The 25,213-nt window shown below is 43.8% G+C and overlaps 1 protein-coding gene across 1 annotated transcript in view; it reads left to right on the forward strand.

Annotated features, from left to right (window-relative positions):
• CREBBP (CREB binding lysine acetyltransferase) overlaps nucleotides 1–25,213 on the forward strand; it is a 94,479-nt gene that overhangs the window by 15,774 nt on the left and 53,492 nt on the right. Inside the window, exon 3 of the mRNA XM_084271244.1 lies at nucleotides 18,345–18,521. Within this exon, the coding sequence (XP_084127370.1) occupies nucleotides 18,345–18,521 (177 nt within the window). The remainder of the gene's footprint in view (nucleotides 1–18,344; nucleotides 18,522–25,213) is intronic.

Genomic DNA, 25,213 nt, shown 5'->3' on the forward strand with positions numbered 1-25,213 from the left:
GATGTAGCAATTGGTTCTCTTGTCAAGGACCACTGTCAACAGCAGGGAATGATTTTCAGATACAGAGGAATGGATTGGAAAATATTAAATTTCATTTGGATTGCCAAGCTGATGCCAACTATGTGAAAGGGAAGGGCTGTGGCTGGGCAAGAAGTCTTAATTTGGGAGCTGTCGCAGATTTGGACAGGGAATAGAGACACCTGGAAGTATCTGTCTCATGGGGCATTGCTCCGATCCCTGCTTGATACAGTCCTTGCTTTTTAGTTTTCCACTTTCGAGGTGTGAGCATGAGGAAGTGTTCTGATTGCTGCTCCTCCTGTCTTGCAGTTGGATGGCAGTGTGCTTCATCTCTTGTCTGTGTGACTTTGGTCCAGTTCCTTCCTGAAATTGTGACGGCAAACACGCTCTGCTCTGATAGAGAGAAAAATACAAATTAATCTCTGCTGCTTTAGCTGTTCACACAGTGCCAGCCTTTACTGTTGTAGTTTATTAATGTGCAAGTGTTAATTCAGTGATGTGTTAGCAATCATGGAAAAAGCTGCTTGACTAGAAGGAATGTTTTCTGAAGAAGTGCTGATGACATGGTAGAGTATTAGATGGCTCCTTTTGGGTTTTGAAAACCAAACATGTAAAAGCATTTTCCCTGCAGTGAAGGGAATCCCATTGCTTAAGGAGGAGATGCTTGTGATCGGAGCGAAGGGCTTGGGGAAGTGGATATAGCTGTCCCCAGCCTCCATATTGGCAGAACTTGTTGTGTGGAGGGGACTGGTCTGCACAGGGAGAAATTTAGCCTATCTTCTATTTGTTTTTCTGTGCAATCTGTGGCAAGAGTGACATATTCTGATTATCTGGCTTCCTTCTGTAAGCATATGGTTGTGTCTGGGATTCACCAGCTCAGAAAGGTGACCTGGGCTTAGTGAACATGTGTTCAAGAAGTAAAGTAAAAGTTAATTTGGACAAGAAGTAAGTTCCAAAAGAACAGTGGAAGTGTTCATGCTACACAAATCATTAGGTTGTACTTCTGTGCAGCACTGTGCTGGGCATGGGCAATGTGCTTCCAAAGGGTTACAGCAAAATTAGGGCTTTCAGAAGTCCTTGGACACAGAGCTGTCTTGGAGAAACTGGAAAGGCAGGACTGTTTAACAACAGCCCTTAAGTCACCAAATGGTGTTTGTGTGAGGGTGCTAGAGAAAACAATTGAAAAATCTTGGCCAATTTGAAAAAATAGAAAACTTGGTGTTTTCCAGAGCTCTATCTCCTGTTGAACAAGATGAAGCTTAAAAGCAGTGTCTGTGTTTTTAAACAACTTTCTTAATGTCTAAATTTTCTCTTAGTAAGAGAGAAGTGAGCTCAATTTTGAAACAAATCACTTGCTCCCTGATTTTTCTTCTGACAAGCGGAAGCATTCTCCAGTTTCTTTAACAGACATTTGAGGATTGTCATCCTCTTTCAGTCTCTTCCCACCCCCAGTTTGTCCTAATAGGATTATCAATCATTATTGTCTTGGCTTTTTCTCTTACTGATGCTCCAGTTGTGATGAAAGCTTTCAAGAAAAGTAAAGAAACCTTTCAGTGAGTTGTTCCTCTGAAACGGAAATTTCTGCTGAAGGAGAAAGTGGTTTGGTCTGTTTTTTCACCTCCTGTTCCTGATGTTTACCACTTAATGTATACAGCTTAAAAGATCTGAGCAGCAGCAATAAAAGTGGTGAGGCAGCTGGTCTACTTAATAGTGAATGTGCCTGACTTGACTAAACAGCTTAAAATGTAGCTGCCATCAGGCCTGAGGAACTCTGTCAAGGCTGGAAGCACATTCTGGAGGTGGTGACTGCAGCAGCCTGTTCTAAGGGAGAGACAGGGGTGTGAAATGCAGATGCAAGAGAGAAAAAGGGAACTTTCTAAACTGAGATTTTCTCATTGTGTTTGTGATGTGCGTCTGTAACCTCATTTAGGAATGACTCCAAAGTGTAGCACTCGTGACCCTTCATGGTTTGAGCCCCGTTTTGTTGGGCAAGACCTCGATGGTTTGCTGTAAGCCTTTCTTAGGCACTGACTAATCAGGGAAACTCCATTGCTCTTTCTGTTTTTCTTTCTTGTGGTATGTTTTTAGAAGTATTATTTCTAGTAAGAGGAAAAGAAGAAAAATAAAAATCCAGGAGCTGATCCCTTGGCCTGCTCTCAAGAATAACTGGGATTCATTTCATCTGGAGCATCACAAGCCACTATGGTTAATCCTGAGCTGGACTTCCCATTTTAAGGCAGCTCTTGAAAAAATGCAGAGTATGCCAGAAAGAAGTATGGGAATTCAAACTCAGGGTGCATCTGCCTACAGAGTTGAAGTTGGTGGATAAAGCTTATCCCTAACAACTAGAAAAGGTGATGAAGAGTCACCAGTTCCCCATGCCAGAGGGCCATAAGGTGCTTGCATCGAAGGAAATAGTTTGCCATTGGTAGGGAAAGATCAGAGCAAAATAATTCCTCAGCCTAGAGATGTGAACAAAGGATTTCATGTGATTCTCCAGAAGTAGCAGCCTGTCAATACAAGTTGAACAATAAAGTCATAGTTCTGTTTTCTTGGAGGTGCATAGGTTTTTCAGATAGGGAATAGGGTAGTTCCTGTGGAGGCTTTGTGAATTAAAGATACAACAGCTTACAACAGCAAGGACTTGGATTCTTCATTGGCCTCGACTGTGCAGTTTGTGTGTTCAGAACCATGTGGAGCTCCTGTTTTGTGTTTTCTACTTCTGAGATCTTCTGGAAGACTGAGGAAGCCTCTTGTTCTATGCTGCTGTATATATCTCTGCTCCCTACCAGACTCCTTTCCTGTAACAATTTTACTTGTGGCTATGGCCCTGTTTTCAGGACAACATGACAAGTAGAGGTTTTGTTTAAGAATAATCTGCTTAAAAGAGCAGCAGGATCTTTTGAACAATTATCAGTTGATGGGGTAGAGGAACGGGTCATCTTGCTACAGTGATTTCCAGCAGTAGCAGAATTGTCCTTTTGTGTTGTACCATGTTTTCTTGTAAAGCCCATTAACTCCAGAAAACCTGTGCATCTAGAAAGTCTTTTTAATTTAGAGGGTTGTTTATTTTTTTAAGATTGCTGGTTGTCGATCACGTTAAGCAGGAGCAAAGCCAAGCAGATGGTCTATTGCTTCCAGAGAAATGAGCTCTTCACTGCAAGTGTGATCTGTGCCTAATGCTCTCCCGTTGCTGTGAGAGTTCATCTTTTCCAAAGGAGGGAGCTGAAGCCTTCAGACAGTTCACTGTGGCTGGCAGGAGCTCAGAGTTGTGTTTCTGCAGATGACGTGTCCCGTAGCCCCTCGCTGGGATGCATTCCCCTTGTCCTCACCCTGCTATCAGAGCTTGTGGAAAGTGGGAAGAAAATTCTGGGACATTCCACTTTATTCTGTATGGTTCTAAAACCTGCCCTCTGCACCCTGTTGTTACAGATGTTGATTCACCTAATGGGTACTTTCAGTCTTTCCCCTAAGTGATGCAGCCCCATCCAGATGAGCAGGGCTCCTGAGTGTTTCTTTTTCATGTTTCCAGGTGTAATGCCTCCTCACAGAGCCCTGTACAAGGAACCACCTTTTCTCCTGTAACTTCACAGCAGTTCCACTCAAATAAGGATACCCAGTGGCAGGAACTTAGGGAAACTTTCCAGAGTTGTGTGTGGCTGTTGCTTTTAAGCTGCTGTGACACTGGTGTGTGCTGGGGGCTCCTTTTGAAGTGGATTTCTCTGTGGGACTTGCAGACCTGTCTCAGGGTTAGCTCTTGTTTCGGAAAGGTGCAGCACAGTTGTTTAACGTGTTACTGGGCTCTGTGTGTCAAGTAAGAGGATGTAATTGGCCAGATCTTGGTTGGAATCTGTAGAGAGATCAAGAGAAAGCCATTGTTGCCTTCAGACCTAGTTATGAGGATTATAACCGTTAGTTTTCTGTACAATGCCTTTTCAAGAGTGTGTATTTTAAGTAACCTCCTCTTACCTGTGTTGAAATCTCTAATGCAAAATATTTGTATAGATACCAGCTAGTACCTGCTTGGCAGGGAGAAACTGATAGAAAAGCTGGTCTGGCTGGCAGATCTTCCACTGTAGTATTTCAGAAGTAATTAATTTAGATCCAAAGTTCAAAGAGCTGTGTGCAAGTGTTGAGTTGCCCTTGCTTGAGCATTTGGGTTTAACTGCAAATTGGTACCAGCAGTAGGATTGGCACTATCATCTTACAGGTTCAAAATACCACTAACTATGCACAAATGGGCTGAATTTCTGCATACAAATTCAGGACAGTCCCTTCTCCTAACTGTGTTGGCCTAATTAATTGAAATAGTGCATGTTTTCAACTTTGTTTCAGTCAACTAGTCGCATGGCAGTGCACGTTGCAGTAGAAGCTTCAGATCAAAGAGGAGGAGCTCTTACCAGAAGTGAACTTCAGAAAGCAATAAAACTAGTTTATGTCTACCAAGAGAATAACCAGGTGTCTTTATTTTTCAATTGTTGAGCTATAAAAAAACTGAATTCTGTTATTTGTTGTTTCTAGGCTGGTTGTGTATATAATACATGTGCCTTTGATAAGCACATTTGTAGTTCTGCTCCCTGTGGTGGTTCTGAGTAGTGTTTTGGTGTTGGATATTATCTTTATTAAATTTAATAAGATAATGAACTAGGTTCAAGAGCAGTTTTGACACTAGTCTTCAGTTGCCTGTGTAGTTATGTTATGTAAGTTGGTGTTTTGAGGAGTCTGCAGTAAGGAGAATTTGCCATGGGGGGGGGGGGGAAGCAGCAGACTATTTAAAGAGATTGATACTGCTGAGCACCAGATTTAGAGAGGCTTGCTGCTTGTGAATGAAGTCAGCCGAAGATGTTCTCGTTGCTGTGCTGTTCTGTGTGCTTCAGCAAACTGCTGGTGCTGTTTGTTTCTCTGGTGACTCTCAATCTGTCTGAATCTGCTGGAATTGTTTTAACATGACTTGCAGTTAATTTGCCTCTCGTCTTCCGAGTTGCCCGTAGGAGGCTGCCAAGCTGCCTGTCTCCCAGCAGACCATGCCTCTGGCAAACCCAAGTCACCAGTCCAAATGGGATTCCAAGCAGCACTGCTTCCTGGCTTCACGGGACCCTTAGTGATGTTACAGACTTGACTATAGTTGCTTGGTTCTCTCTTGAGTAACTTTATCACCTAAACAGCATTTTTACTGAGGAGAGACATATGTGCTTTTATAATAATACAAACAGAAGAAGGATATAAATAACATTCTACACGGAGCAGCTCAGGGACTTGTAGTAAAGTTGAATTATCTGTAATGCAGTTTTGTTTTGAAACGTGGCCGTGGAAAGTGGTGCTCCACAAATGAGTTTGCTCTGACACACCAAAGCGATCTGGTGACTTAAAAAGCTCACTTACCACAACTGTGACTCCTGGCACTTGAAATGGGGTTGTTTCCTATTTCTGGTACATGAGTTAAACTTCAGTTGCGGTCATGCAGTGTCGCTGAGGATCTCTGAAGCGATCGTCCCTTGGCTCCTGTGCCTGAGGAGGTACCTGAGTTCCCTTTGCCTCTTGTGCTGCGGGTTAAATGCTGCAAGGAGTCATCAGCTTTCACCCCAGCTTCGATTCCCCTCCTGCTTCTAGCTCGGGTGGTTCAAAACTCTGTTGCTGTTCATTTGGTGTTTGGCTTATTGTCCAACTGACAGCAACGTTTATGGTATCTTTTCAGGCCAAAGTTGTGCCCTTCTGCTCTGGTAACTCAGCACAGATGTTCAGGATTTTGTCACTAACTCTAAATCATAGTGGTTACAGTCTCCTAATTCTTCAGCTTTTGTTGTTGGAATGGGGGTTATTTCTAGGTAGTGTATCCAGAAGAAAGTTTGGGAAGTGAACCAAGTGGATCCAGAGTTCTTCTGGAAGACACAGATTAAAATCAAGACTCCCAATGTAATTTCAAGAGGTTCATTAACATGGCAAAATAAACTTACAAGCTCTTACTAACAGATATGAGGGCAATTACTTCTTACTACTTTTGTAGACTGTATCCACATACCTTCCTGTTGTTAGTAGTTGGGGCTTTTTTCAATGGGAGAGGTTAAAAATTACTCAGATGTTGATGCTGAGAGGGAGAAAAAGCTGCCAACTTAATTGTTGGTGTGTAGAAGGTATGAAATGCCTGGTTACTTCAGCCAGAAGGAAATGGCTTTGCTGTAGTCGTTTTCATAACAGAGTCCAGTCGTGCATGGAGGTACTACTGCACAGGAGCATTTCTGATGACAAGACACTTCATCAGGTCTCAAAACTTCTCCTTACTTAAAAGATAAATTTAATATTTGTACTGGACAGTGGTGGTTTGCTTTCCTAGAAAAAAGGCAATGCAGGAAACCTGGAAGGTGACTTACAGCATGATGTGTTCTGTCAGCTTCCCCACGAGAACAGATCAGGAGCAGAGAAGCAGTGAGGGGAGGTGATGCTCTGCCTGTGGCTCCCACCAATGGAAGTACAGAGGGGACAGGCTCTGCTGTCAGGCAAGAGACAGCATTATGTTTGGAAGTTGGGATTTTGAACTAATTTCACTTGGTTGAAAATTTTCAGTACAAGAGGCTCTGCATGGCATGCTCAAGTCCTCTTGGTGGTAGGCAGGCTATTTTTCATCTTTTTTTTTAAAAAAAAAGGTGTCCTTTGAAACTTTTGGCAGATAGACTAAATTTTGTGTACTTGCCTTTATGATGGGAAGATCTTTGTACCCTGGAAATGGAAAAATGTTGGAAGACCAGGAGTGGGAGGTGGGATTGCACTCAGGGAATGAGCTGTTTGCTTCCTTAGCATCCCAGGCTACCGCAGGGTTCTGGAGAGTGCTGTGTGCAGGCTGCTCAGCCAGCAGCTTGTGTACTGGCCTCGTTTGTTCCCACTGGCCTCTTACTGCCCCATCTTCAAGGAGAGGAGGGTGTAGCTACAGCAAGGCTGGAGATCTCAAGGTAGCTCTTGCAGTCAGTGTGGCATTTCAAAACAAACGTGTTTGGCTCCTAGAGTTATTCTGAAATTACTCCAACAGTGTAAATTATTTACGGTTCTGTTTCCCCTTAGTTACTGTCAGGCTGTGATATTTGTGCTGAGTGCTTGTTTTCAGTAAGCTATATTGATTTTTTCTTTTAATGTATTTAGTGTACAGTTAGTGTAAATTTGGGATTTTGTCTATTTGTTTGCATTTCCCCCCTCCCCAGCTGTGAACTGAAGTAGAATTAATGACTTCTTCTGGAAGAACAGTCTCTCCCTTCAGTGTGTCTGCTTTTCCTTTAGGATTCATGTCAGTCAAGGAGATCTCATACTGTAAAGGAAAGAACCAGAGTACCCCCTTCTCATGATATTTTTGAGACACCTTTCCTGTTGCTGTCACTCTGTAGAGCTGCTGTTGCCTTCTCCCCACCTCGGTAGAATCTCCCATCACACAGCCTGCCCTGATAAAGTGTCTTTGGCTGGCTTCTGGGAGCTACACAGGAAAGAATCTCTTAAATAGTGCTATTGGTTTTCTTTCCAAGACAGTTTATTCCTTTTAATACTAAATTTTTGGAGCATGACGTGCTCTCCTTTTGCTTGGCTGTCTCCAGCCCAGATGAGGTGCCAGCAGACACATCTGTGAATCCTTTTGTGGTACACTTTGAAAGGCTCATACCTACCAGAGGGAAATAAAGGAGGAAGCATGGACTCTGTGGTGGGATTTACTGTTGGTGTAGAAACCTGCATTTAGCTGGATGATGATGAAGTTGAGGAATTGGGGGGGGGGGGGGGGTGTATCCTAACTGAATCTCAAGTCTTTCAAAATCCTCTTTTTAAGTGAGGTTGAATTACTGTTTGTGTCCAGACTAGATTTTCTGGGTGAGGCAAACCTTTTGAACTTCTCTGGTAAATTCTGCTGTTCTGCTCAACTTTGTATTCTCAGGTAGTACGAATCGTTCGTGTTTATCTGGAGAGCCACTCTTTCACTCTTGAAATAATTGGGATATATTGATCAATTGTGGCTAATTACCCATTAGAGCTTTGAAGTTGTTATTTGCAGAGGTTATGCTCGTTGCTAGGGAAAAGCTGCCTGAGCTTTACTTTTGATCCAGAAGTACAGCAGTGATGCTCAGTGCAGAAATGACTTGGATTCTTTCAATAGTGTAGTAAGTTGTATTTGCACTCAGAGTTTTGGAGGCACTTCCTTCAGACCCACATACAGTGCAAGCATGAGGTGATTTTAAATAGTTCTTTTTCCTGGAAGAGGTTACTTTATAGTTAAACATATTGTTTGTTTTCTGTATAGCCAGGCATTTGTAAATAGCTTTTTTCCCAAAAAATTCCATCTTTCATATTTCAGTAATTATACAGAAACATTTGTACATTTTTCATTGGTCTTGTTACCTTGACTAAAGTTTGTCTTTGGCATCTGTGAAATTCTTGGAAGATAATTTCAAGTCTTATTACAAGTGATAATAGAACACCTGGCTTCCTCTTAATGGGATGTTTAAAGTTTTGTTTCTAGCTTTACCAAATCTTTCATCCAGTAATAAAGGACATTAGAGTTATTTCTGGGCATTTGAGTATTTTTCTTTGAATTTGTTTCTGGAGAGCAGGATGTGCTGAACGCTTTGTGGGTCTGCTGTGGGATTTAGTGGTAACATTTAGCCTGAAGAGGTAGGAGAGTGGAGATGTTGAGCATGAGGTAGGCTTCCTGTGACCTGACCACTGCCAGCCAGGTCAGGCTTTAACTCTCAGAACTGATTCTTGAGATGTTACCTCATCAAGGCATTCTTGTTACTCCCTGACTTTAAACATGAGTATTTTTAAATCAGTATTTCTGCCAGACTGCCACATCTGCAGATGGGTTGACTGAAGAGCTCTCGTGCTGCTCAGACAATAGGTTTGCCACCGTTCTTGCACTAAACTAACTTTTTTTCTGGTAACACCACTGGCTTTCTGCCATAAAATGATTAATCTTTTCCTTGCTTCTCCATCTGTCCCTCTGGCATATATAGTCCAAGTCCCATGGTGAGGTGTTTTGGAACATGTTACTATAGGATGAAACAGGCATTAGTACCGACTAAACTCTTCTTTTGTGTGTTAGTAAACAGATACAAGCTGATCCCAGCATAGTAAAGACAAACTGCCTGTCCCACATCACAAATGACCATCAATTCCTAATGGGACCTATCTTTTATGCTTCTCTGCCAGCCTTAATCAGTCAGGTGGACCTTGCTTCATGGTAGAGGTTTGCATTTCATACCAGAGGCAGATAAGAGTCCAAAGTGCAAAGTACTTGTAGTGTCTGCCTGGATGGAAGGCTGCTCTGTTACACTGCCTGTGGAAGCAGCATGACTGGAGTCAGGGTGGTAGCAGCAGGGGCTGGGGAGGGATTAACACTGGGTGGGTGGTGCCAGATCACAGTTGCTCTGGAACTGGAGCATGTTGGACTGGCCTGGGAGTTGGTGGTGAGGCCATGCAGATGGCAAAGCAAAGGGCTCTGCTGCTTGTTGGGTGCCTGCTCTGGAAAGCAGAAACAAGCCTTTTGAAAGCAGTTCTGTCCTCTTTCGCTCTTGTTTTCCAACAGTTTGGAAAGCAGCTGAGTTGTATATTACTCTGAATTTCTGACACTCCTCCATTACTTAGAGCAGATCTTACTCTCCCTGGTAAAGTACGATACAAAGTACAGTATCTTGTATACTCTAATTAATAACCTCTGAATGTCTGAGGCACCCAAATGCTCCATTTCCTCGTCCTGTGAGAAAGATAAGAGACAGTTGAAATGACTTAAGCCAAGCAAGACAACATACTACTTGATAGCAAAATATTTCTATGGGTGTGGAGAAGGGGAGGAAAATGCAGAGCTTTTTAACCAGGCTGTGGGTTGAAAGCCCAGGTATGAAGTAGATGTAGTACTGTGGTGGCAAGAATTTTGAAGGTGTTAGCCCAGTATTGGAGTGTTAAGGCACTTTTTTTGGTAGGGGGCTATAGAAGAGGAAAGTGAAGGGTGCATGGGATTGTGTGGCTTGGTGGCAGCAAATCCAGGAGTTTTGAACCATTCCTGTCTTGTAGTGACTTAGGGCAGTGATAACTTAGAGGCAGGAGCAGTGCACTGCTGCTGTACACCCACTCATTCCATTCCTGCTGAACCCAAAGGATACTTCTGGGGTCTGGGTGGTAGTGGGAAGGGCAGAATTCCCATTTCATGCCAGCTTGCTTTTTTAAAAGCAGAAAGAGAAAACCCCAAAAAAGCAAGGAGAAAACTAACCCTAACACACTGGTGATGTAATAGGGGATTTTGGATGAAGCATGTGAGATGCTGAGCAGCCGCAGCAGCTCTAGGAAGGATGGATCATTTGTGCACAGTTGCTGTGTCCACCTAAGGCTGTTGATCTACAGCATAACCATAAAGTTACACCTTGGGCATTCAGAAAACTACACAGTAGCTTACAGGCAGCTTTTGAAAGGTGGGACTGGTAGTTGTCAGCATTTAGCTTGTTATTTGGCACTGGGTTGGCACTGGGTTGTTGCAGCAATAGGAGAGGAGGAAGTAGTGGGAAGGTCCTTTCTTGCAAATACAAGGGATTTAGAGGAAAGCAGTGGTGAGTGACAAATGGGTCTTATTAGAGCAATTTATGCTGTTGACAGGCAAGTTCTCACATATATGCAACTCTTCAATGCTACGGTTAGTTTGTGAAGTTGTGAAGATCTGGCCTTTTATCAAAACAGATCTTATCTAGGATGCTCCTGCACACTCACTCTCCTCTTAATTGTGACCTGCACGTTCTGTTCTCTGAAATACATTATTAATCTTAACCTTAAATGGATTTTAGCTTTTGTACCATAGGCTAAATTCAGAATAATGTAAGGATAGCAGTGACTCACTAAAAGGCTGTCTTTGTGCCTTCCTCCTAGAACTATTTTGTCAGATGCAGAGGTATGAGATCAGATTTGGGAGGAAAAAAAAGGCTTCTGACTTCCCTATTTTCCTGTTGCTGAAATAGATCCGGGAGTAGTGTAACTAGTAGATGGGCTGTGTATCCTCACACTGCTGCTGTAGATTCCTTACTGCACCCCTGCCCAAGGGGCTTGTAAACCGTTTCCTAGAGTGCTTCAGCTCCCTCCCTTGTCCTCAGATAATCTTTCTGATGTGCTGACAGGACAAAACTGGCAGTAAGGGTGGCTCATTGGGAGCCCCAGATACAGTCTGCTTCTAACAGCAGTAGTCTTGGTGCCTTTTCTTTGTGGAGATGGTAATCTGAGCGTCATCATCTACCTGTCCATCTCTGCGATCTTGGGAACTTAATTACTGTGAGACCTTTAACAAAAACAGGTCAATTCACCAGGGATTTCCGAAGCGTTTTGAGACAGATTGGCTTGAGGAAGAGGGAGGAGATGGTATGATGATTGTCCAGCACTGCTGCTTAGGTATCCTAAAGAAACTGAGCTTATCTAACACAGGAACTGGGTTTGTAATCCTGCAAGTGCTGTCGGTCTGAAGAGGTGACTTAACTGCTGTTGGATTGAGGAAGTGAATGAAGTTCTGCCTTGCAGTCACCTCATCTCTGATCTTGTGTCATTAGAAGACCAGTCATCTGGAGCTGCACGTAGCTGTGCTCAGTCTCATACTGTTCTGTGGTGGCAGAGGGATCCATGCAGTAGCTTTCAGCTTTTGGCTTCTGATCTGCACCTCTGTTTCCTGGGTGTGGTTAATGAATTTGGCAGCTTAGTCAAGGTCTTAGACCATTTTTGCTTCCTGAGATAGCTTTTTTTCATCTTACCTTTCTGTGTTGTCCTCAGAGAAGCAGAAGGGAGCTTCTAATTCCCTATGATCAGCTTCCATTTTGTAACAAATCAGGTATATAAAAACCTCAGTGATACAAAGTCAGGCATGATACCTCTGATTATAGGCCACCTGGCTTTGGTGAGTTAAGTCCTGTGGTGAGTAGAAGCACACACTACTTAAGTCTAAAGACATTAATATGCTTTAAAGAGTCTCAGTGGCATTTGGGCACTTAGGGTTTTTTCTGGTTTGTGCTTTGAAGCTTCAGCTCCTACCTGTTGATGTGTCTTTGCTAAATAGAGAATATTTGTGTTACTGCCATTCTGTTCCCAAAAATCAGTACTTCAGGATCATTTCACTTCATGCCTTAATAAGATAAGCAAATTAATAAGCTTAAATAGTAAGCTAAATAAATTAGGCTAGGAGAGTACAATTAGCCTGTTGCAGCCATGCCTTTTAGTCCTTTGAGTAGTTCTTGAGGCCTCTCTGAATCCTCACAAAGCACTAATGCAGCGTGCTTGTTGTCATCACAATGGCTTTGACATCAAACCAAGTAAAGTTGTCACTTCATACTTACCCACTTGTCTTCCTGTACCTCCTGGTGTCATAGTGAAAGCTCACGTTTGTGGATTCACACCTTTCAAAGTCCAGCCGAAGTTGTATAGCTCACTTCCTTCCTTTCTAGGAGTGTTTTCTAGTTAAAAATACAGTATTGAATGTTAACAGTAACAATTTTTCGTTTACAGAATTGGATCATGATCAGGCTAGTCCAGCGAGGCTTATTTTCCACTGGACTCATGCTGCTTTGAGTCCTTTGGTTCCCCTATCAAACTTCTCATGTTTTTTTGCTGTTAGGCTAGTCCACTGCTCTGGCTGGACCAACTACCTACCTGGGCAGCAGTGGTGCAAGATGTAAGCCCAAGAGTGTTGTGAGAGGCAGGTGCTGCTCCTTGGCATGTTGTTGTGTGCACAGATGAGGGCATCTTTCCTGCAGAAAAACTGGTCATGAACTCTCTCCTGCCAAACCTTGGTGAAGCTTGGAAGCCCTAGTGCCCAAGGTGGGCTCAGGCAGCAGGGGAGAGCAGCTTCCTGAAGGAAAATGGATAGCAAGGAGCAGAGCTGTACACAGCTCTCCAGGTTGTGCCAGCATCTTGGGGGTGCAGCTGGAAAAGGGCCTGTGAGTAGGAAACGCTGGGCTTGTAGCAGTGAATGGGTTTTGCAGCATGTTGCACTGGTGGTGTGTCCTGGGAGCCTCGGAGGAGTATGCAGTAATGAAGTAACTGCTTGAAGGAGAGGAATGGCAGTAGTGGCAGAGGTGAAGGGACAGTTAATAAAAACTTGGGATAGGAGGAAAGGACAGGATTTATTTATGGTCTCGATGCTTTGTGTACAAAGAGGGAGTTGCTCCTTGATGCTGGGCTAGAGGAAGTGCTGTGGCATGTCAGCAGTGATAAAGAAAAGAGGAAGAGAGTAAGCTTTAAAATTAGAAGAAACAGTGTAATGTGAAGAACTAGTCTGGTCCTAAGGGATTTATTAAATCAGATATGCAGAGTTCACCAGTCTGCCAGATCGGCTCTGGGTTGCACCATCAGATGATGTCTGTAGATTTGGTCACAGACATGGTCTGTGTGAAAGTCCAGGAACCTAGAGGAAATGGAATTGCTGCTCTGCTCTGAAAATAACTAAAAACCAAAGTACTTCCCATACCTGCTGCTCAGAACATTGCAGTGGGGTATGTCTTGGGTAAGCCAAGTCAGCTAAACAAAGGTTTTAAGGTTTCTTTTTTTCAGCTGGGAAGTTTGTATGTTCCTTGGTGTGTGAGAGTGGAGTGCAATACCCTATTTCCCATCCACACTCAGTAATAGATTCCAGTATCTTAGAGAGTTGCCATAGTGATAAAAGGGGAACAGAATCTGCTTGTCTTTCTGGGATAGCAGAATTATTAAATTAAATGCGTCTTTTCCATTAAAGGAGAGTAGCATTATCGTATTTCTGAGAAGAACTGTTTTAGAGTAGAAATGATGTGTTTAAGCTGGTGTCCTGCATTAATCATGTTACTACTTCAGGCACTTGTAGCCTTGACTTGTGGCTCTGTGCTGGGGTGGTTTGTAGCATCCTCCCCCATTGATGCAGCAGCTGCATAGAAAATGCCTTCCCCATGGAAGAAGTCTGCTGTCCTCCATCAGAAGCTGTAGCCACAAAGAGTCAGGCAGAAAGCAAGAGTTGCTCAAAAGTGTGTGGCAGAAACGGTGAGTATAAAGCCCAAGTTGCCAGAGGATGCTGTGGGATGGCAGGAGTGCAGGGCACATGGCCTGCAGAAGATGGTGCTGGGTTTTCGGAGAGCAGCTCTGTGCTTGTGCTGGAATGGAAGTGCAGCGGCTCCCACGCTGTGGTGGAGCTTGAGTAGTCCTGTGATACATCTCTGCCCGTTCCTTGCAGGTGGAGGAAGAAATGGTGGATTGCTTTTTGCTTTCATTGCTTTCAGAAAAGGAAATTTAACAAACTCTAAGGAAGGAGCAAGGCTTGGTGATGGTGCACCGCGTCCCGCGTGGAAATGACTGTCCTCACCAGGCTGCTGACTCCCCTGTTCTTGTGGGTTTATCTTTTTTTTTTATGGTTGTAATTACCTGATAATCTTCCCCTGAACTAGCTAATTCAGGATCTGAGTTCGGTTTCAGAAATATAAAAACAAAGGTCTTCTGAGTCTCTGCCTTCCTGCACCTGCCCCCTCATTTCACATAGGAAAGAACCTGGGGGCAGAGGCAGGAGCCGCAGCTCTTCTGACTCCTTTGCTTCGGATCTGCTGCTTTCAGTTTGCACAATGAATAAGCAGCGTAAGGTGTTCGCTGCCAATGGGCTCCCATCAATCAATCACCTGATTCTAGTTGTGAGTTATTTTTTGAAATTTCAATTAGTGGTTTAGATAGTTTTACTTGAAGGTCACCCAGTCTCAATTTGCACATAATTAAGCAGGAAATGCAGTTAATGCCTTCTGCACTGGGACGTCTTGCCCGTGTTTGCTATGCAGGGGATCTACCTGATTCTTCCTCTTTCACCTCCTGTTTGCTGCCTTCCTGCCAGCAAGGAGCTGGGGGTGGTTTGTGCTGCTGGAGTCCCTGCCTGACCGCGCTTGGAGGTGGCTGCTGCTGGATGAAATGCCGAGTTGCTCCTCGGGTTACAGACACCAGCCCTGAGACGCTGGCGATGCTAAGTTTGGCAGCAGGTTGTTCAGCCACTAGAACTCCTCATCAATCCTGGCCTGGGCTGAAAGCTGTTATAAATAGATCAGAGTTGATTAGACCGGTTGTTGTGCACTTCTAGTCGCTGGCAGTTGCGTCGAGTAAGTTTAACTGAGGCAAGACTGAGTTAAAAAAGCCTTGAAACTACAAACACCTGGGAGCTTAATAAACTTGTGTGTGGTCCTTCCTGATTTTTGTCTCCATCTTTAACCTCAGGGGTTGCCCCATAGGAAAGGGAGCCCTTTTCCACCCTCTCAGATCTTGATTGATTTATTTTTCAGTGGACTTCAGACTGTCTTTGGCCGTTTGTTTCAGTGGCAGTAACTAAAAAAAATGAAGTGTGGGTTAAAGGGCATGTCTAATGTTTTACAATGTTATCAAACTATCAGCTTTTCTTTTTGTAAGTTGTAGCTCTTTAGCCTGAAGTTCCTTTCACCACTGGAAACAGGGCTTTACTCCTTGAAATACCTGTGGCAGAGAGCAGGTTTAAAAACAAGAGGTTTCAAGTGGAAGCTGCTCTGCTTCCAGCTGGATTTCAAAGGACTGAAAGGCATTTCTTAATTTCAATCAAGTATCTATTAGTAAATGACCACCTGGAGAAGGAACCATTATCCTCATCACATTAAACACTCTGTTTGGAAGACTTGAAAGGTTGTTTTGTTGTACTGAGGTGTGATATGTTTAATAAAGAGATCTGTTTAATAGGAAATGTTAAAAATGTGATAAGCCAACCATGTGGGATCTGTTAGGATTGCAGTTCCTTGGTACTTTTGGGATGTTCTGCTTGTTTAGAGTTCTGGCAAATTTGTGAAACAAGGTTTTCTCTTCTCTTGAGATGAAAATATTCTGTAATTTTTTTTCCCCTGAACATCTATTTGCAAATATTTTTCCTTTAATAAAAAAAGTGCAAATCTTTCCTGCTAATGCAGTGGAGAACATCTCTCTCTTTTGGAGCAAGACCTTAGATTTGATGCAAGATTTGCTTTTGCATCCTCACTGCCTAAAGCAAATCTCCCTTGTGCTCTTTGACAAGTCAGGGGTGTTTCAGGCTCTGCCATTAAGAGGCTTATAGCATCACCCTGTGCAGGCTCAGCACACCTGTACTGGGCAGCTTTGCTGTCTGTGCCCAGTCCTTTCCATCTCTTCCTGGGTGGCTGGGTGTGCGTTGTCCTGAGCTGTGAGGGTGAGGAGGAGTTTGCTTGGCTGTCTCCCCCAGGCTGGTGTGGCCCAAGTTGGGCGATGGAAAGGGTGGGAGCAGGTTTATGTGGAGCTCACACCTCGGGCTTACTGCCCTTCCTGCTGGAGGGCTCATAGGATGTTGTAGTGGTAATTGCCAGAGTAATCAATATATTATTCAATTAAAATAAACCAACTCTGCTAGACCTGCAGGTTCAAAGAAAGCTAGAAGGGCCAAGTCCTCCTGCAGACAAGTGAAGTTTGTGGTTGGGGATTCAGATACAAGGGGAAACTGGATAACAGCAAAAGATCTAATGTTTCTATTTCTGGGTTTTGAAAGGTTTAAATCATGAGCTATTTTCTCAGAATCTCACCTTTAGTTTCAGTAATTTCCTTCACTGTTAATTGGATAGCCCATCACAGTATTATTGAATAGCTGCAGATATCAGATGATCCGTTCTCATACCTTGGCTGAGAATAGTGGGTTAAGTTGAGTAAGTAAGTTTATTAGCTACTTTACTAGTAGGTCTTCAGAGAAAAGCTGCCAAAATCCATGTTGTTACCATAATTAAAATAATTATATATAAAAAATTTCTTTGAACACACAAATCTACAAACCACACAGAAATGGAGACACAATTCTTTGTGTAGCACCAAGTACCCCTTTTCCCTTAAAAGCAGTTAAGCTTCTGATGCTGCTAAGCAGTTTTGGGTGGGGTTTTTGGTCTTGTGCTATTGGAATATTCAGCTTTACTCTGGAGCACAGCAGATAAACTGTTGCATTGCCAAGTAACAGTTGTTTTGGTTTGGTTTTTTTTTTTTAAATATGTATATAGTGTGTCAGATGGTTCTGCAGAGGTGTATGTAACTGTACAGAAAGGATACAGGTTTCTCACTGAAAGCTACTAGGAGTGTGGCTGGCCCAGCTGTCTGAGACACAGGTGTACAAAGTACATGGACACAGCACAGCCAAACTGTCTGTTGGACTCTGCCCCAGTGTAATTTACTGCTCTTAGCCAGTGCTGTTTCAACTGGTTGTTCAGTCTGATTCCTGTAAGCATGAAAAAGCAACCACTGAGCAATTCCTTACGATGGGGCTTATGCTGATAAGCTGACGTGTGTGGTGCCTCCTCCAGCTACGGGAATAGTCCTGAATCCCTGCTGGTAAGGGACCAGGACTGTGGAAAAACAGTGTGCTGTGTAAGGAAGGGCTGGAGAGGTCAAAGGAAGAAGAAAACAGGATTTAACATTTCGAATAAAGACTCGTTCAGTGGTTGTGTTTGTGTCTAAGACATTCTGACAAGCGGTAATCTGGAGATCCTCACGGGACAGAGGGAAGTACAAACACGATCAGTCAACTTTTGTTTCCCTTTATTTGGTGGGGGGAAGGAGGATCCTAGTCTCAGTCATCCTTTTTGAAGGAAGTAAATTCCTGATAAAATGTCTTTTCAGGACCTTTTGTCCAGTGCAATAACTGGCTCGAGTAATAGAGATTTCACTGCTTCTCTTGGGAGACTGTTCTTCAGGCAAAATGGCTCTTTGGATGGACAGTGATCTCTTTACTCATGCAGGGGCTGTCCTGTTTCTGCTTGCTATTCCAGAGTGTGTCAGGGGTGTAATTTGTCAGGGATGTCAGCCTGAGATGTCCTTTTGTTCAGACATTTTTCCTCAAATACCAAAACATCAGTAGATAAGTGTTTGCTAGATGACTCTATATACTGCTCCCCATCTATTCTATGTATGAAGCCATGCTTTCTGTACAGAATAGCCAAAGTAGGATGGGTTTTGAGGTTGCTTTGGCTTTTCAAAAGTTTTTGCTGTGTTGGAAACAGTATTTGTGGGTGCAAGGTTGGGAAGTATAATCTTGTTTTCTCCTTTGCAGTTGTACAATGATTTTTTTTTAATTGAATTTCAAAAGCTTCAGACACACAGAGCTGTGTGAATATGTAAAGTGTTTTGGTTTGTGTTTTTTTTAGATTTAATTGAAGTTGTGACATTGAGAACTAAATACTGAGTAATTTAAACCAGAAATGTGTCTCTCTGAATGCAGAGATGGATATTTGACATATGTTTTGTTGTTTGTTGGTTGGTTTGGTTTTTTTTTTTTAAAATATCCCTTTGGAATCAAGGAAATGATACTAATTTCATTCATTCTTTTCCAGATGGGAATGACAGGTAACACTAGTCCCTTCGGGCAGCCTTTCAGTCAAACTGGAGGGCAGCAGATGGGAGCTACAGGAGTGAATCCTCAGTTACCAAACAAGCCAGGCATGGCGAATAGTCTGTCTCCCTTTCCTGCTGACATCAAGAGTACTCCCGTCACCAGTGTGCCAAACATGGTGAGTTGTACTGCCTGCCTCCCTGATCAGTGTGTTTGAAACTCTGGGCTGACAGGGCTTCTGCAGTGTTAGTGAGCTGCTTCCCCTCAGTCACACATCAGGATTACCCCCTGGTTCCTCACTGCCACTCTGCAGTGTGCAGGAAGCTTGCGTACAGCTCTATGCAGTGATGTAACTTCCTCAGCAATCGCAGGCTTTACACCCTTTCACTTTGTCTACTCAGTTTAGTTCCAAACCAGATGAAAATGCCTTCTCTATAAGTGCTGTTTCTAGGTTTAAATCCCTGAATTGGTTAGAATGTGTTGGGTACATCCTCAACTTCCCAAAACTAAACGGTACCTTTTGTGTCCTTCAATCTAACGCCCTAAACACGCCACACGATGCTTAGTTGATACTGTGCATAACTGGCAGCTCACAAGTTTAGGAGAATAGTTGTTATTATTAGGATACCTTGCCCAAGTTTGTAGTATTCTGTTTACTAGAGTTTTCCCCATAAAATGAGATGAAATGTTCCTGTTTGTCTTGGTATGTCTGTGTATTAATCAAACTGCTTGTGTCGTTTCTATGGCAACTCCAGCTTGTTGCATTTTATATTCTTATACATGATAGCAGTTACTATAGAAACTTGTAAAACCTTCCATAAGATGCAAATTGCTTATTTTTTTTTATTTAACCAGAAAACCAGCTATTTTTTTGGCACAAATAATGCTTGTACTTCCATCCATGAGTTTGCTACCTGCAAATCCCTAATAAGGTTATATATGAGAAGGGGCAGGGTGACATAAACTTCCTCTTCTCTCCTGATTTTAGAGGACCACTTCCTACTTTTCCTCAGGTTACACTGCGAAGTCTTTGTTTGATCTCATCTGTCTCTTACTGCTTATGATTATGGAAAGTAGCTGGTGACTGGGATTAATGCCCTGTCCAGAATACAGCTTGTAGTCACGCAGAATAGTTGTAAAAGACAGCTTGCTGCATGGCTATCTTAATTTTGTTTGAATGGGGTGTAAAACAAGTTAATTATTCCCCTGATTCTGGAGAAAATATGTAGATCTGCCCAAAGTGCTGTCTTCTGCTCAGGGACTGGGTGATTGAGGTCTAATTTTGTGCTCGTTTAGATGTTGGGTTCTGAGAAGCCTAAATTTGAATGTACCTGCTCACTAGTATAGGCTCTAATGGGAAATAGGAGGAATAAAAAGGGCATGTGTCATCAAGGCTTGTGTGGTGGAGGGGAGGAAGTAAAAGAAAAAGCTTTTGGTTTCTCGTTTCCTTTCTCCCAGCCTGTCGGAGAGACGGAGGAAAGTCAGGGAAGCTTACTGTCCCACTGCTATCAATTGTAGTTTCTGTAAAATGCCAGAAATGCCAGTTGTCTTCTGAGAGGACAATCAAAACCATCTTTCTTTGTTTCTCAGGTGTCAGAAGCTTTGTATGTTCAATATATCTTTCTCTCCCTAAAGCCAGTATGGAGAGTAATAGCTGTGTCAGCCGATAGACATCCGTGCTGTTGAGCCAAAAGGTCTCAACCCTGCGTATGGATCACGGGGTACATAGAGTCTGACTGGGGTCTTGGCAAGGGGGAAATTCCATCTCTAAAAACTGAAGTTTCCATCTAAACATTTTTATTGCAAAGCCAAGAATTGAAATGTCAGACTTGTTAAATTTTAACCTTTACTTGGCAGCACTGGGTGAGGCAGTGTAATTATTTGGTAATAGTACATACATGGCCATATGCTATTCCTTCCACAGGGACTTTATTCAGTGTACAATACCAACAGTGCCCTCTGAAAGAGCATATAGTCAACATCTTGTTCTGTTTTTGCTGCTCAGTGTGTAGCTGGGAGCCGTGATGACTGTATGTAGTAATATAATTTCACTGAGCTAACCTTTTCTGAATGGTCTTTTCTGTGGCCGTTGTCACTGAAGCAAGCATATCCTTTGGATTAGTTAATTTGCTTGGATTAGTTAATTTAATAATGCCTCCCAGAGATAAAGATGTGCTGCCTCAGTTTTAAACACAAGCCTGAGAGAGGCACGAATAGAGTAAGACTGGAAGAATCTGACTCTGAACTTGGGGGTTTGTAGGCTCTGGCTTGCTAAAGCCTTTCTTGTTTCATGTTAAGACATTATCAAAGCATAAAACAACGTTCACATTGGTTAGATGTGTGTTCCCATCACGCGTGGAAGTGATGTCTGTGTCTCACGTTGTGCATACACAATATGACCCAGATGCCCTTGTGAAAAGTTGCTTGTGATGGAGGCAGCTCCCCAGGACAGAGCTCTGTGGTGTTCAGACTGCTATGTCAGGCTTTCTTGCTTCAATCCCTGGGCCATTTGCCGTGTCTGTGATGCTTTGGGACCCCAGAGGTGTGGGTTTGGTTGACGTATCTGGCTCTGTGTGGTGTGCTGGAGACATGGTCTGTCCTGTTTGCTGAAGGAGGCAGGAGGAGGTGGAAAGGTGTATAGTGGTGTTTCTGTCTACCAGAAATGAGCCTGTGGAGCGTCAGTTCAGGCTCCATCTACTACAGCAAGTGAAAGAACCAACACCACCTTTTTAAAAGCGCCTCTAGAGTTCTTTGTGAGGTGATCAGACCCTCATACCATGCTAAACCAGCCCTCTGCATCTACAAGGGCCTGAGGGTGCTACTCCATGTGAGAGACAAACCCGTGTGAATGCCAGCCGTGTGGCATGTCTGACATGGGAAACCATGTTTAGCATGATGCTAAACACCTCTGTGGCCACTGAATGATAGAGGAGGAAATAAAAAGGTGCAGCCGTTGGTTTAAGGCCCCTTTCAGTCTTTTGTCTTTCTCGGTAACGTTAGTGTATGCTGCAGGAGTGAAACACAAGATATGGGTATGTTTCTTAGCCCATGTTACTGTAAGTGTCATTAGGTGTGGCACCCCCATCCCAAACCCCAGGCAGGAGTTTCCCCACTGCTGAACATGGCCCTCATGCTGGCAGTCAGGATAAACCTCTGCTGCAGCAGTGGAACTTGATTTTTAAGCCAACTTCAGGCTACTAATCTGCTGGGGACAGCACCCTGGCTTTCCCCCGCCTCCCAGATGGGTGGCTCAGGAGCATTGGGTGAGGGCAGCTTCCAGCCCTTCTTCCAAGCCTGACTTGATACCAGATCCTGAGAAGCACATTTGGTTTAATCTCTTTAATTCGGGAAGAAGTAACCAAACCTTATGGTGTTAAAATGATTAAAGGTCAGCATTAAGGTTTTCATTTCCAGTGCCAGCTGAATGGGTCGATTTTATTTGGGTTTGGTTTAGCTGTGGGTCTGAACAGCACATTGTCTGTTGCTTTGTGTGACTGCTGCAGTCAGCCCACCCTGCAAGGGAAACCGCCTGAGACGCTGAGTGAATGACTTGTTTCCCAAGACAGGTGTTGCTGTGATGTCGCTGGAAGTTTTGGTGACACAGGGTAGAGCTTCAGTGTCACTGGCATTGTGTGCTGTGGGTTTGGCAGCGCTCTGCGGCGGTGAGGTCATGCAGAACCCCTGGGCTGTGGAAGCGAGCCCCGCGCTGCGCGTTGGCGCTCGGAGCAGCCTGGACAGCAGCCAGGAGCCTCCAGCTTTGGGAGCACCCGGACTCCCGGGCGTGCTGTGGGTACGGGGACCCTCTTGTCTATTACACGGTGTCTGCAGTGCTGTGTGTTCCACCTGTGGCCATGGGCCACTTCTCTGGGGACGTGGCAAGCAGCTGCTGTTCCTGCATGGGGTAGGAGTACGAGGTGTGAAGTTTGGCTTCCCGACACCCGCTTGATTTCACAGCTCTGACCAGCAGATGGAGTTGAGAGAACATCACTTCATGGAAGGGACGGAAATAGTTTCTCTTGGCTTGGAGCAGCACACCTTGCACGTTCCCCCCTGCATCTCAGGTTTCCAGTTGTGGTCTTCCTTGTTTCTTTCTTCTTATGTCCTTTGGGTGGGTTTATTAACGGATTTTGATCAGAAGAGAGAAAAAGAGTAACTGAGGGAGGAGGATGTCTTAGGTTTATCAGCATAAGCCTTGCTGCAGGCCTCCTAGAAAGAGAGGAAAGCTTTCAAACTGGGAGGCCAAGTTGAATTAGAGCAAGTAGAACTGTAGCTGCTTAAAATAGACAACTCATATTTTATTCTAGAGACCAGAATTAAGACTTTATGAAAAAGTCTCCTAACAGGGAAGGAAGGCTTTCTTAATCTTTGAGTGAGTTGTATTTTTTTTCTTCTCTTGCAGTAAACTCAGTCTTCCTGACAGCAGGGAAGGTCTGTGACTGTCAGCTTAGGGATGTACTGTGAGTTTGCTTGCTGCTCTCAGTAGCTGTTTCCCAGTCTCTGGTGTGCTTGCTGTTTGCTGTTCACCTTCCCTGTGCCTGGCCTGGCCTGCACTGGGAAAGCTTCTCTTTCCCAGGTGTGCTCACCCCTCTTCTTCAAGAAAACTGTGCTTGGTGGGAAGTAGAGCAGCAGCCTAGCAAACAGCTGGGAAAAGCTCTTGTCCATGTTGGTTAGCCGTGGTCTTCTGCAGGAAAAGATGGTTAATAACCTGGAAACAAATGTAACAGATAATGTCCAGTGCTGGACAAGCTGCTGTTATGCTGGGAGCAGATCAGGCATCCCTCTTCTGTCTTGGTGCAAGAGTTCATCCTGAGAATGTGTACTGCCTTCAACATTTTAATTTTTGCACCATCCAGGCTAGTGAAACTGAGCCAGAAAAGGGGATCTGCAGCTTCCCCACCAGTCTGGTTCGTGCTCCACTCTCCCATCATTCATATATAAGTACACATGGTAGAGAATATCCATTGCCACTTCTTACTCTCTTCAGCAGTTGAGATGGAGTTTCCATAGCCTGCACTCTGATGGTCTGGCTTTCCTTCCTTCCTTTAAAACTTCTCAATTGTCTCTTATCCACAGATTGGGATTTTTTAACATTGATATTTCCCAGTCTGTTTTTATCACCCAGTAAATTCTATAAAAAGCACTCTTAAAATTCTGTTCACTTAATTTCCTGTATGTGAGAGCTGGACTCTGTCTGCAGAATCCTGCATTGAGCTTTGTTCCTTTTTATTGCTTTGAAACGCTTCTTCGTTATGTGTGTTCTGTCATTTGCTGGTCCTTCAAATCAGAAAGCTTATACATACAGGGAGATAAAACTCCAGAAGTGTATCCTTAGGAAAGATGCTGATCCAGTGTTGATTCCCAGCAGGGCCAACTGCATAATTATTGAGGCATTTGCTAGATTTAGAAGAAAATTCTTTCAGTGATTCAAAGCCAAGTGCACTATTAAAGTTCCTTCTGTGGAATGACCAAAGGAGCCTTCTTGCCTCTTGTGTTTGCTGTTGGCTTGCAAGGCTCACCTACCAGTACCAGTTTCAGAGGTGGAGGTTATACTTACTCCACAGTGGTAAGTGCAAGTTGGACGATGAAAATGCTCCTCTTCACTCTTGACATGAAAACTCTGCCTGTAGCCATGTCAGTGCCAAAGCCTTGAAAGAAATGTTGGGCTCTGAATGTGTTCTTCATGCCTTGTGTTGGCTTTGTATGTGGAAGCTGAGAGTGTCACCGTCCCCCTCTCTGAATGTGTAGCTGCATTGCAGGCTCTCAGCTCGGTGCCGCTCACAGGGTGGTGTAATCCCTGGCGCTTGAGTCCATGTCCCTGCAGAAAGTGTGACCATCTCCTGAGGCTGCCTCCAGTGCAGGAAGCCTTTTTTCACCCCTTGCTGAGTCTTTATGGTGGGCAGATGACTTAATTCTGATTCCTTCTGCTACTTGGATGAGAAAAAATAACATCATAGGCTTAATGGGCACACATTCATGGCAGTGAATGCCCATTCCATGTGTGCATGGACCTCTCCAGCCAGAGCAGATCTTCATATGTCTGTCTGGTGTCAGAAGGATTCTTCCTGTATAGAAAGGATGAGGCTGTGCACACTGTTCACAGGAACTGCTGAACCAGAGAAACTACCATCCACACTGAGAATATTGGGTGAGGTTCCAGGAATGTAAACCTGGTCCCGTGTCGCCTCTGCAGTGGAGCTCTGGTAGTCACTGGGAGAAAGCCTGGGTTCATTAAGTGACTGCACTGGGAAGCAACTCCTTCCTTGATGCCACCAGGGAGCTGCTGTTTGAGCTCTTGGTGCAGTTTTGTGATGGAACGGCACTGCCTTGTTGTTCAGAGCTCGTTCAATGCTTGTTAGAGCATTCCTGTGATTCCTGTTTGTGGGAAGCACCTCTTTCAATTTTAATATAAATATGTGGGGTAGGTCACACTGTGAACACTTAATTCCCTTCTAATTAGCAACACTTCTATCTCTTCCTTGTGATACAGTTGATGTATATATCCACTTTATGCTCACTGGCCCTTCTCTGAAAGAGACCCCCAAGGTGACACTTGAAGCCTGTGGTTGAAGGGGAATGGAAAAGGTTTTGGGATGTTCCATCTTACGTACTCCTGCATGAGTGAAGGTGGGATGTAACCTTGCTCTCTGGACAGCCAGCTGCAAGGGTTGGATTTTTAAACTCTTCATATGTAGACTGGAGGTACCCATAATGTAACTCTACATGTGGCTGACTTAAGTCTCTTGTAACTAGTGAATAATATCCCTTTCCTAGTCCAATATGCCAACAGACTGAGAAGCCTCAAGTCTAAATGGCTACCTGCCTTCTGGTTAGTTGTGAGGGCAGGTCTACAAAACAAACCACCCTATCAAA

This window comes from Gallinula chloropus, assembly GCF_964237585.1.
Source record: "Gallinula chloropus genome assembly, chromosome: 15".
NCBI classification, from domain to species: domain Eukaryota; kingdom Metazoa; phylum Chordata; class Aves; order Gruiformes; family Rallidae; genus Gallinula; species Gallinula chloropus.